The 13,790-nt window shown below is 37.4% G+C and overlaps 1 protein-coding gene across 5 annotated transcripts in view; it reads right to left on the reverse strand.

Annotated features, from left to right (window-relative positions):
* Pde1c (phosphodiesterase 1C) overlaps positions 1-13,790 on the reverse strand; it is a 413,422-nt gene that overhangs the window by 48,463 nt on the left and 351,169 nt on the right. For all 5 annotated transcript variants that reach the window (XM_028864090.2, XM_028864093.2, XM_028864092.2 and 2 more), the window contains one exon: positions 13,162-13,239. In XM_028864090.2, the coding sequence (XP_028719923.1) occupies positions 13,162-13,239 (78 nt within the window). The remainder of the gene's footprint in view (positions 1-13,161; positions 13,240-13,790) is intronic.

The raw sequence follows: 13,790 nt of genomic DNA on the forward strand, positions 1-13,790 counted from the left end.
AAAAACTTTCCACAGCCTAAAAAAAACCATATCCAACCAAAAGAAAATGTTAACTAGAATACTGGAGGTAATACTCTGAACTGAAGAGAGGAAGGAGCACAGCCCAGAAATTCTACAACAAAAACAAACAGAGCTATAATTAATGAAACATAAAGCATGACTTGAGAACTCAGAGAAAAGAAAACTAGCACCAACATACATCTTCAATAAAACATCAAGATTAACAGCCACAACTCTCCAATCAAAAGTAACTGAATGGGTTAAGAAATAAAATCCACCTTTCTGTTGTCTGTAGGAATCTGTCTTACCTTTAAAGACAGGCACAATCTTAAAGTGAAAGCATAGAATAAAATATCCCAAACAAATGAGATCAGGAAGCAAACAGGCATGTCATCCTAATATCTGGCAAAATAGACTTCAAACTGAAACTAATCAGAAGAGACAAAAAAAGGACACTTCATTCCAGTGAAGGGATTGATTAATCAAAAAATTACAATACTATACATATGTATCATACTCTGGAACATTCAATTTCATAAAAAGCATACTAATGGAAACAAAGATAACACAAACTCAATAATATTAAGTGACTTCAACATTCCACCTTCTCCAATACTGCTGTGGGATGTTCTGTATGGCAAATATATTAATAAATAAAACACTTATTGGCCAGTAGCCAGACAGGAAGTATAGGCAGGACTAACAGAGGAGAATTAAGGGAACAGGAAGGGAAGGAGGAGACTGCCTGCAGCTGCTGCCAAGACAAGGAAGATGTAAGGCACCAGTAAGCCATGAGCCACGTGGCAAAGTATAGATTAATAGAAATGGACTGAACATAAGAGTAAGAGCTAGACAATTATAGGCTTGAGCTAATGGCCAAGCAGTTTAAATAATATAAGTGTCTGTATGTTTATTTCATAAGTGGGCTAAGGAACTGCCGGGACTTGGCGGGACCCAGAGAAAAAACTCTCCAGCTACAAATGGCACCCAACGTGTTTGCAAGAGTTTCCACCTAAAACCTGAGTAAAAAGATTCTAAAACGAAGCTAAAAACAGTTCTTAGTTGTCCCTTTCAAGTTATCAGCAGCCTGCGTGTTTGACTATCTACTATGTTGGGTTCCTGGCATGCTTGCTCGACCTGCAGTATGGCTGGAATAAGGCCTCTGCAAGTGGCACATTAAGCTGCATGGTGGATTTAGCCTTTGCTAGTACAAAACAAAAAGAGGTTTCTGGGCTACACACTGCTCTAATAGCATAGACCCACTATTTCTGAGAGTTGATGGCTCCCAGAGCTGGCAGAAAACATACCACCGCCATGTAGGGAAGCTGAAGTGGGTGGAGCCAGCAGCCACAGTGCCATTTCAGTCTTAGAATGCTGCAGTTTAAAGCAATAGGTTCACAATAAGACTGATTTAGATGGAATAGTTTACAATGTATGTAAAAATGTACATAGGCTTGAAAGAGAGAGAAAAAGGAAAATACACAGTTATATAAACAAATAGACAGTTTTTTTAAAATAAAGTCTTTAAAGAAACAGTAATTGTAATAAGCCACATAAAGATGGCTATCACACAGAGAATCTGGATTATGTTTTTTTGATATTCGTAACTGAAGAAAAACATTTGACTGTAAAAGCTGTTGAGTTATGCCAAAATGTATACTTTAAAGGTACGTTGACTTCAAAATTTGGATATAAGGATATGTTGCTTTAAAAAGGAGGCTCTGCTTTTGTTTCCACAGAAACCCAGAGGCTATGTATTTGTTCCAGATTAAGATACATCAGGTTTGACCAGTCAAGACCACCTGAAAGGTCTCCGATGACACCATGGCCCAGATGATCCAACATCTAGAACCATTTCAAGGCAACTGGCTTAGACGATACACCCTCACAGACTACTCCATAATCCTCAAATTTTCTTTGTGTCCCCATAAGATACAGTGCCCCCCTTCAGCAGGAAGTAGTAAGAGAAGCTACGCCCAAATTCCCAAATATACCAAGCTGACTTTGGAGATAAAATTGGCTCACCCCCTCTCTAAACCCAGACATATTGCTTAAAAAAAAAAAAAAAAAAAGGTTAAGAGATTCTTGTGTACCAAATCAGAAGAGCCCTCTGGTGTGGGACCGAGAAAAACCAATATTTTTATTTAAAACAGGTTGATTATAAATAGGATCTCTTTCGAAAAAAAAGGGGGGGATATGATATAGATATGATAGGATAAAAGGGTAAATTGCTGAACCTATTTTAAAGAGCAACAACTTGTTTAAAATGTTTTATATTGCTATGGATTTTAGTTTATTGATACAAATTTAAAGTTAATTTTGTTATACTGTGTGTATATTTCTAAGCTTGTTTAAGGTATTATGTTTATGTAACTCATTTAGATTGTAATGAATAATTAAAAATACAGATAATTAGTCTTCTATGATAGTCAAACTTGTAGCATGTTAGTTAAGTTTTCTAGGTATGCATAAATATATTTCAGATAGACAGGTAATCTTCAAATACTTCAAAGATCTACAGAATGTGGCATTTAAAATATTTTTAAAAATTTAGACTTTCTGGACAGTGAGACATGTCTGCTTCTGGCAGCACTGATTTACTTCAGAGAGGAGGATGGGCATCGAAGACACTACATATGGAGTTTATCTTCACCTTGGCAAAAATAGCCATTTGGACAAGAAACTGTTCTTGCCTGGACTGCTTGATCGACTGGACATACAAGACCCATGGAAAGGTGACCACTGAACTTTGCTTGGCAAAATGTTCCTTTAGGTTCCTGCTTCACAGAGAAAACTGCCAGACATTCTACAGGACACAGAAAAAAATGACTGAGAGACTCTAGCCCTGTGGGCTAAAGACAGATGCCCCAACTTTACAAGAGAACTTTGGATAACTGCCCAGGCTTCCAGCTGTCTCTATCTACCCTGCAAGACCCCGGAAGTTGCTTGCAGCATTCTCCCATTTCTCAGGTAATATTATATCCTTCTGAGGTCTTTGATGTAGTTGAAGCTAGATAGTTATAATTTTCCTTAGTTATGATAAAAGATAAGTTAGATATGAAATCTTAGACTCACAAATATAAGATATAAGATATCTTCTTTAATTTTGCCAAATAGACTAGTTATTATAAATAGACTAGAGATTATAACTGTAATTCTTGCTTGATAATTGTTTTGTTATCTGTAATTTTACTATGTAAAAGTTAAAACCTTCCTTTAAAAAAAAAGGGGGGGGGGAAGTGCTGTGGGATGTTCTGTATGGCAAATATATTAATAAATAAAACACTTATTGGCCAGTAGCCAGACAGGAAGTATAGGCAGGACTAACAGAGGAGAATTAAGGGAACAGGAAGGGAAGGAGGAGACTGCCTGCAGCTGCCACTAGGACAAGGAAGATGTAAGGTATCAGTAAGCCACGAGCCACATGGCAAAGTATAGATTAATAGAAATGGGCTGAATATAAGAGTAAGAGCTAGACAATGACAGGCTTGAGCTAATGGCAAAGCAGTTTAAATAATATAAGTGTCTGTATGTTTATTTTATAAGTGGGCTAAGGAGCTGCCAGGGCTTGGCAGGACCTGGGGAGAAAACTCTCCAGCTACACAATACATATAGGACCAAAAAAAAGAGAGAGAGAGAACCCTCAGAATTATATGACATTTTACATCAAATGGACCTAAAAGATATCTAGAGACTATTCTATCCAAACACTAAAGAATATGCATTCTATTCAGCAGCACGTAGAAGCTTCTTTACTATGGACCACACTCTGACACAAAATAAACCTTAATAGATGCAGACAAATTAAAATGATTCCAGGTATTCTAGCCAACCATTATGCAATAAAACTTAAAACCAACAGCAAACAAAACTCTAGTAAGTGTATAGACTCATGGAGATTAAACAACTTATTACTGAGGGATGACTAGGTTAAAGAAGAAGTAAGTCAAAATATTCTTGGAATTAAATTAAAATAAAAACACAAAACAATAAAACTCCAGGGACAGATTGAAAGCATCTCTACAAGAGAAATTTATAGCCCTAAGTGACTACATTAAAATGTCAGAAAGAGCACAAGTGAATGAGTTAATGGTGTAACACAAAAATTTGGCAAAAGCAAAAGAACAAACCAAGTTCAAACTCAGTAGATTGAAGGGAATAATAAAAGTCAAAGTAGAAATTAATAAAATAGAAACAAAGAACACATGCAAACAATCACTGAATGTAAGAAATGGTTCTTTGAGAAGATAAGAACAGCAAACTGTTGGCCCAACTAACCAAAAGAAACAGAGTACCCAAATTCATAGAATCAAAACTGAACAGGGAAACATTACAACAGACACCAAAGAAAGAATATTATTAAAACTTTTGCTCCAATAAGTTAGAAAATGTAAGAGATAGATGAATCTCTTGATTTCTCCAAGCTACCAAAGTTAAACCAAGAAGATAACAACAACCTAAACAGTTCCATAGCAAAGAATGAGACTGGAAAGTAAAAGCCTTCCAGATAAAAAAGCTCACATGCAGATGAATTCACCCAACAGAGTTCTACCAGATTTTCAAAGCACTATAAATGATACTTCTTAAATTCAAAAACTATAAACAAGGGAACAATCCAAAATTCATCCTATGAAGCCAGTATTACTCTAATACCCAGAGAGGTAAAGACAATTACAAGCAAACGAACAAATAAACAAGCAAGCAAGCAAGCAAGACAACAGACAAATATGCCTGATGAACAGAGATGTAAAAATCCTCAATAAAATACTAACAAACTGTGTGCAGGCACATGCCAAGAAAATCATCCACTATGATCAGGCTAGCTTTATCCCAGAAATGCAGGGATGGTTCAACACATATAAGCCAATAAATATAACAATCACATAAATGGGATTAAAGATAAAAACCACATGGTTATCTCAATAGATGCAAGAAAAGCCTTTGACAAAATCCAACATCCTTTCATGATAAAAGACCTAGAGTGAGTAGGCCTGGAGGGAACATACCTCAATATAATAAATGCTACATATGATAAACACACAGCCAAAAATCATCATAAATGGAGAAAAACTTGAAGCAATCTCATTAAAATCAGGAATGAGACAGGGCTGTCCACTATCTCCACTTTTTTTTTCAATATAGTTACAGAAAGACTAGCCAGAGAAATATGGAAATAGAAGGAAATTAAAGGATACAGACAGGAAAATAAGTTAAATTATACCTATTTGCACATGACATGACATTATATATAACAGATGCAAGAAATTCCACAAGGAAGCTTCTAGAAACAATCAACAAGTTAAGTTAGCATCAAATTCAATAAAATATCTTGAGATAAACTTTAAGAGCTATAGTAATAAAACCAATATGGTACTGCCACAAAAACAGACGTGTAGACCAATGGAACAAAATAGAAAACCCTAACATGAGTGCATGAAACTCCAGCCATTTGATATTTATAAAAAGTATCATCAACAAATGATGCTAGGATAATTGGATGTTCACATGCTGAAGAATGAATTTAGTTCTATACTTACCATCCTGCACAAAAATTATCTCCAAATGGGGCAAAGATCTCAATTTGAAACCTGAAATGCTAAAACTGCTAGAAGAAAAGATAGGCAAGATATAGGTATAGGAAGGGATTTTCTGAATAGGACTCCATTTCTTCAGAGATTAAGGCCAACAATTAACAAATGGGAACTTGTAAAACTAAAAAGCTTCTATACAGCTAAAGAAGCAATCAATCAAATAAAGAAGAAACCCACAGAATGGAAGAGAACTCTTATCAGCTACATATCTGATATAAAGGATTAATATCCAGAATATACTAAAAACTTAAAAAACAAAGATTTCAGGAAACAAATGACCCAATTACAAAATGGGTTGGGAGTGTCTTAGGGTTTCTATTGCTGTAAAGAAACACCATGACCATAGCAGCTCTTATAAAGAAAAACATTTGATTGGGTTGGCAGAAGTTTAATCCATTATCATCATGGTGGGACATGGCAACACGCAGGCAGACATGCTGCTAGAGAAGGAAATGAGAATTCTACATCTTGATGCAAAGGCAACAGGAAGTGAACTGAACCAGGCATATTTTGAGCATAGGAGACCTGAAAGCCCATCCCCACAGTGACACACTTCCTCCAATAAGGCCACACCTACTTTAATCAGGCCACACCTCCTAATAGTGTCACTAGATATGAGCTTGTGGGGGCCAATTACATTCAAACTACCACTGGATCTAAACAGAAAATTCTCAGTAGAAGAAAGAAAAATGTCTATAAAATCCCTTAAAAAAGAAGTTCATCATCCTTAGCAATGAGGGAGATGCAAATTAAAACAACTCTGAGATTTCATCTCACCCCAGTCAGGATGGATAAGATGAACAGAACAACCGACACCAAATGCTAGTGAGGCTGTGGGGGGAAAAGACTATTTATTCACTGTTTGTCAGAATGTGAATTGGTGTAGCCACTCTGGAAATTGGTATAGAGAATGGTCAAAAAAACTAAAAATAAACCTATGATATGATCCAGCTACAGCTGTCTTTGGCAGATACCCAAAAGAGTCAACATCCTACTCCACAGATACTTGCTCAGCAATGTTCATAAATACCCTATTTACAATAGCCAGGAAATGGAAACAACTTAAATGTTCCCCAATGAATGTATAACAAAATGCAGTATCTATACATTTGGGGAATACTATTCAGCTGTGAAGAAAAATAAAATCACGAAATTTGAAGTTAAATAGATGGACCTAGAAATGTTTATATTGGATGAGGTAACCCAGACCCAGAAAGACAAACATAGCATATTCTCTCTCATCTGTGATACCTAGTTCCAAATCTTCAGATGAAAGTGTATAATATGGAGTTACTACAGAGCCAGGAAAGTAAAAGGGACCATGGGGATACTTGGAAGGGGAATAGCAAGATACAGATGATATTAAAGGGGAAACAGAAATAGGAGGAGGAGGCCCTAACTAGGAGGAAGGTAAATACAGAAAGAGAAGGAGGAACAAACAGCACCAAGGTTGCTTGATAAAGCCTCAAGGAATCATTTTCTACCCCCCCCCCCACACACACACACAAAGTTATGCCACTTGGGCTGACAATGTTCCCTGTAAGAACTACAGACTATTCAAAATCCCAATACCAGCCACAAGGACCTCCTGGTCAGGATAGTCCAGACGACTCCCCAAACTATAGGTTATTGCTGTTGCTCTTGGATGCCTCTTACAGGTTGAATATAAGTACCTATTGCTGAAGACAGCACTCACTTAGGACACAGGACTTAGATTATTCAAGCTGGATCTAACCTGAAAGCCTACTTCCTGTAGTCTAGCTTCCATACTACCAGAAAGTACTATGAAGATGCAAAGGAATGGAAGTAATTAAACAGTCCTTCCCAGATTATGACACCTATGAACCACAACAATGAACACCATGGCAAGATATTCCTAAAGGTACAATAGTGGCACTCACATATTCATGATAACCAACAGTGGATTTGAGGTCTACTTAACATGAGGAAAATCATACCTGTTCATAGATATCTAGCCAACTCCCTGGGGCTAGTTAGATCATGGATCTTAGAAAAGAATGTACTATTTGCCACTTGGTACATCAGCATAATTCCTTGACAACATTCTACATCTTATTTTTATACCCACAGGTAAGTGTCACTATTGGCACTCATCAAAGCAGCTTCTCTTTACAGAAAATAAAGACTATCCACAGAAAACTACAACTGTAACAATGCAAAGATCAATTGTTTGTGGGGTACCCAGTCCCAACAGATAAATCTGCAACACAGTTCCTGCATCTATGGCTCAGGGAACATCACGGAAAAAGTAAGAAAAGTTGTAGTAAGTGTTGGAATCCCAGGAAGTCTGCAGTGTGATCACCTCTATTAGAAATGGGTACATAAACAAGACCTGAATAATCATAATATCCATAGATATGCCAACGCAAAAAGACTCCAAGATCATGTGGCCCCATTCCTAGACAAAAAAATTCAGGCAATTAATGACTGCTGAGAGATGGAGAACTGCCCTCTCCCATGGATAAGTTCTCAGCCCCATGCAATATTGTCAGCCCTGAAACGATGTGCATACAAACAACAAAAATGGAAGTAGCAGGTTGTACTTACATATTTGTACATATGTATATACACACTTATATAATATACATGCAATACTAATAATCAAAGAAAAAGAGGCTATCAATTTGAGAGTGGGATGGGGACATGAGAAAAGTTGAAGGGAGGTGACATGGGAGGACCTGGAGAGAGGAACAGGGAAGTGTCGATATAATTACATTTTAATTAAAAGTGTAAAAAATTTTATTTTTATTTTCTCTGTCAAGCCAATATAATATATAATGATATATCAAACAAATATAATGATATATCAAGAGTGTAATAAAATTCCAAGAAGAAAAAAATGAAACAATGAAAGTTTATATATCGATAAGTGTAAGATAAACTTGTTGAAAAGATTTAATTTTACCCTTAACAAAGAACATGCACTAGGCTTTTGTTTGATGTTTTAACTGTGTGGTTATTTGATAAGGGACTGGGTTCTAAGCAGCTGGGCCAAAAGCATGAATGGGTGCTAGATATTTTCCTTCCTGTAACACAATTTAATTTTTTAAACCCATTAATCTTACATCCTACAACACATATATACAGTGTATATACACTAGGTTATAAACTTCCAAAGCAAAAGTCTACAGGGGAAAATAAATGGGTGCCACACACCACCTTCTGCTCCATAATCTACCATTGATTCAGCCTAAAATTATATTCACAATGCATCGATCTGTGGTGAGTGTTGGCTCTTAAAGAGTTGATAGGTCTGATTCACCATGACTCATCAAGGCTAAAGCCATGAGTAAGCACAGGCCCTGTGTTTCACTGATCCTAAGAGGGAAGTCCATCACTAAAATAAGCAAAGAGGTTTTCCAAGTCTCCATATGCCCACTAACATCCATATTGGTCCATAGGTTTCCCTAAAGCCATCCTCAAACCAACAAAAGCAGATTTCTGCATAAGTGAGCTCACAGACACACTTATTGTTTGGTCAATGTTCAGAATAGATTCCAAAATTAATTAGAAAGCAACGGTGATGTATACCAATAAAAATGTTTAGGCAACACAGCTGAGTAGAGTCTCAGGGGTGAAACACTGTCCTGATGCATGGCAAGCACCTGAAATAACATTGCAACTCTCCCTTCCGTTCACCGGAAGGGACATTGGAGTCTGTTTAGACATGACCTAAAGTACTTGAGAAAACAAGATTGCAAAATGCTTTCAGAAAACAACCATTTCATGCTTCTTTATCCTGAAGCACAGCCTTCACTCACTGTCAGTTTGTTTAATGAGGTCAAAGGAGCTTTCATGGACAAATGGCTAAGGGAATAGGATATTAATCAGAACATGTGTTGTCACGATGAGTTATCTTAATTGGGACCCAGAGCACTCCAGATGTTTTGGCCCTCTGCATTCATGGAGAACAACCCATGCTGGATTCTCATGCTAAGGGCAATTCAGTTATTAAAGAAATGTCTACTTTCTCTTCCAATACATAAAAGGCTACAACAAAATACTTTCGCAAAGTAAGATATAGTATTAGCCTCTGAGGAGGATGTATGCTTCCCTCCTGTAAAGATATATATATATAAGAGAGAGAGAGAGAGAGAGAGAGAGAGAGAGAGAGAGAGAGAGAGAGAGAGAGGGCTTAGCTATTTGTGGAAAATAACCTCAGAATGTTTATTTTTATGGAATGTGTAATAGTGCGGAGTATTGAAAATAAGCTGAGCACTGAAGCTAATAAGGGCTAATTTTAAAGTAATTAGAAAGGATTCCAGGTCCTAGCTGTAGCAATGCCAACTTGGGTATGGGAAAAAAGGTTGGTTATCAGCAAGAGTTCCCAGACTTCTGTCATTTTGACCTATTTTACATATCATATGATCTGAAGACACATTTACAGAATATAAAGTTTGTGACAATACGGTGAAGAAAAATTCTTAAGAGAATCAAAACATTTGAGAACATCTGCCTTAAAGACAGCAAAGTTTCATTAAGATTTAGGACCAGGAAAACAATCAAAAACGACTAAAAGAAGACAGCAACATATCTGTCCAAAAAGGAGACCAAAAGGATGCTGCAGGGGAGCCTCATTGCCAGGACACCCGGCACATAAGATGGCCCAGGCTCCCTCTTTCTATCAGGTGCATCCCAAAGGTAGAAACAGATACCAGGATACTCCATGTTACAGGCTCCAGTGGTCCTCAGAAGTAAGAATGGAAGGAAGGTCACTGATAAATTCAGTCAACTCCCCCTGGTTATCATACACAATAAGACCCAGTAAAGAAAAATATTTCTAATGTTATTTCCATATTATAAGTCAACCTAAGTACTGATCAATATATTTCCTTTCAATAGAGGGCTTTGATGACCAAAAGGAAAGCAGAAGTGAAAATCCTCAAATTTTTTTCCACTTCATCCTACCAAGAAATGGTTTCAGTCTTGGTAACGATTTTAAATGAAAATAGCATCAAGTCTCCAAAGCTTAATGCTTTTAGTCTTGCTGATTCCAAAGCAGTGACACAGGACTTGAAACACATTCAGCCTGTTTTCCTACAAGCCTACAAGCACATGGCATACTGAGTCCCTCTTGAGGCAGGTGCAGGTTGGTGTCACAGGTGGATGACAGGGACAGAGGGCAGGGCTTGTCATTGTTTACTGCAGCCAGTTCATTGTAACATCAGAGCAAGGATCCTGTTCATAAAGCAATCACCTTTTCTGCTTATTGGTTCCAGAGAACTTAGAACTTATTTTAATCACTGAACCAATCAATTCAATTCTTTTAAATATTTGGGAATAATTCAGTTTAAGGGCACAGTTAAAATAAGAAGGCTTTATGATGATCAAATTCAACCCACAATGCACCTGTAATGGCATCATGCCAGTTAGTTAAAAACAACTAAATGAGGATTGGGAGACAACTTATTTGTAGAACTCTTGGGTAGCATGCACAGCCCCTGGGTTTGATCTTCAGTATAATAATGGCAATGATGATGATGATGATGATGATGATGATGATGATGATGATACCTATGAAGTTCAAGCTTCCATATTAAAAATTAGGGGATTGATTTGATTTTAGGCTTTTATGCGGTAGGAACTCATATGGGGGAGCATGGTCAGTTGTTAAATGCAGGATGGAGCAGGTGTCTGAGTGCTGGCTTTAAGCAGACATTGTTCCTCCACAGAGCAATTTCCGTGGTGAGTCAATAGCCTTGACTTGGTCTGATGATACCTGACAAAGAGCCTCTGGTATTTGAGCAATTTTTCCCATAGAGAGTATAGCTAAGAAGTGACCATTTTGAATTGCATTTTATTTCTGCACAATTCACCTCTTAGTCATAATTATTCAAGGAGTGTTCACTCATTAGGCAAGTGATTTCTGGTTGCATGAAATTTCTGGTGAGGAATTACAGGTGTGAGTTCCCTAGGTATTATATGATAAGACACCTGGGTGAGTTTTCTGATTGCATTTTTAAAAAGCAGTTTAAGAACAAATTTTACATATGAAAGCAAAGACAGGTGCCATCATGGCTACAGCAAGGGGGCTGACACCTTCCCCTAATTCTTTTACTTTTATTATTTTATGTGTTTGGCTGTTTTGCCTACAAATATATGCATGTGCCACATCCATGCAGTACCTGGAGATGGCAGAAGAGGGTGTCTTGCTCCTGGAACTGGAATTGTATATGGTTGTGTACCAACATGTGGGTGCTGGAAATCAAACCCTGGTCCTCTTCAAGAGCAACAAGTGGTCTTAACTGCTCTACCATTGCTCCAGCCTCCATTTATTTTTTGAAACTTTGTCTCATGTGGCCCAGGACCATCCTGAATCCAAGGATGACCTTGAACTTCTTATTTCTTTTTCAAAATGTATTATTACTTGTTTGAGAATTTCATCTAAGTATACAATATATTTTGATCAAATCCATTCTTAATGCCTTTTAATATGTATTTAAATTGTTGCTCTTAAATTTCTTTTTATTCCTCAATTTGTTTACCCAGCATTAGTTCTTCTAAGACATTCTATCCAAACTATTCAACAAAGAGCTTATCATTAAACAGAATGTCATAAGAGGGATAAAATGCAAAGCAAATATGGCACCCTTCACAAAAACCACTTCCTAGAAGCTCCCTTTATCTGAATATTATGCCCATGCATGAAGGGGTGATCAGGAAAAGACTGGGTTACAATGAAACAATGAAATTTGTATAACAGGTGAGGGTAGATGGCACCATCTAGGAATTCCAAGCTGAGAGGGTAATGTAATTGCAACTTCCAGCTTTTGGATGTTAATGTAAAGTTAAAGGTGGACCCATAAAATATATCACATAACAGGTCTATTCATGACACCACAGGCTCATTGATTGAATGCCTTGGACAACAGGCCCATTTCTAACACTTAAGGCCCATTCATGACATTGTAGGCCCATTTACTCATTCATGAAGCTGTTCTATACTACAAGTTCATTCATGATGTGCACTGCACTGCAGACCCATTCATGACACTGTAGGTTCATGCCATTTGATCCTGCATTGTCACTGTCTTCAATACTTGTTCATGCTAGTGAAAACTGGAGTCTAAGAAAGTGTATTTTGATTCCCAACCCAACACTGAACAGATCCTCATGTTTATTTTTTACCAAAAGTAATAACTCATTCAAGAGAAAAAAATGTGAAAACTGAAAACATTAAACATATCCTATTTATGTCGTGCAATCAATGGTTCCAAGCTCATATATTAGCAATGTGTGTTAGTCTACTGAACTGCAGTCAGCAAGTCTAGAATCAAGTTTTATATGAAGTTTGCAATAAAGAATGTCAGGTGGAAAGGGGGGCATACAGGAAGCATTTGTGATGAGAAAGTATGCTGGAGAGAAAAGACACAGTGGGGGGTTGTAACTTACTGCAGAGAGAGGATGGTGCTCTTTCAATGCAATGAGGTCTCATTCAGGGTGGAATGTGAGGACGCATTAACAGCACTGCTTCCCTCCTAGCACAATGCTAACAAGTTCGCAGTAGCTGCACACTCTATGGAAATGGTGATGACAATGACACTCTTACCATCTGTTTTCTTTGAATCATTTCCGGTGCCGGAGTGATCCTTCTTGTCTGCCTTATTTTTCCCGTCTTTCAAGTCACCTGAAAACAAAAAGCGTGACAAACTGAGTGCGTGCAGCTGAGGAGGTAGAAACGGTTCAACCCTGTCAGGATGGGACACACAGTGCAGCACAGAGGTGTGAGGGAGCACACACCCTGGTATCAGCGTTGTTTGTAACCACGTGATAGGTTCTGGAAATCAGATTACAGTCAGAAATTAAAACTAAAATATCCACTCAAACAGGGTTGTACTTCAGTGAATGCTATTTTTCTAAGAAAGGCCATTCAGTTGTGTTGTTAGGCTGTGAAGTAAGGGAAAAGCTGGAACACAAGTAAGTTATACTAATTAATAGCTAGTTAACTGTGTTAATTAATAGTTATGTTTTAGTTTCTTATCTGCAGAATGAGGATAATAATGTCTACTTTACATACAGGCCAGTGGACAGATGCACCTGAGCCATTTAAGTCCTAAATGTAATTGTGGTGTACTGCTCAAAGGCAGTGGTCCCTATCCTAAGACAGCTAAAAGTGTTATTCTAATTAATGAGCTTGTCAAAATATCATTTTCCAAAGTTAAAAATACTACTCTCACA

Source organism: Peromyscus leucopus, chromosome 3 (assembly GCF_004664715.2).
Source record: "Peromyscus leucopus breed LL Stock chromosome 3, UCI_PerLeu_2.1, whole genome shotgun sequence".
Lineage (NCBI taxonomy): Eukaryota > Metazoa > Chordata > Mammalia > Rodentia > Cricetidae > Peromyscus > Peromyscus leucopus.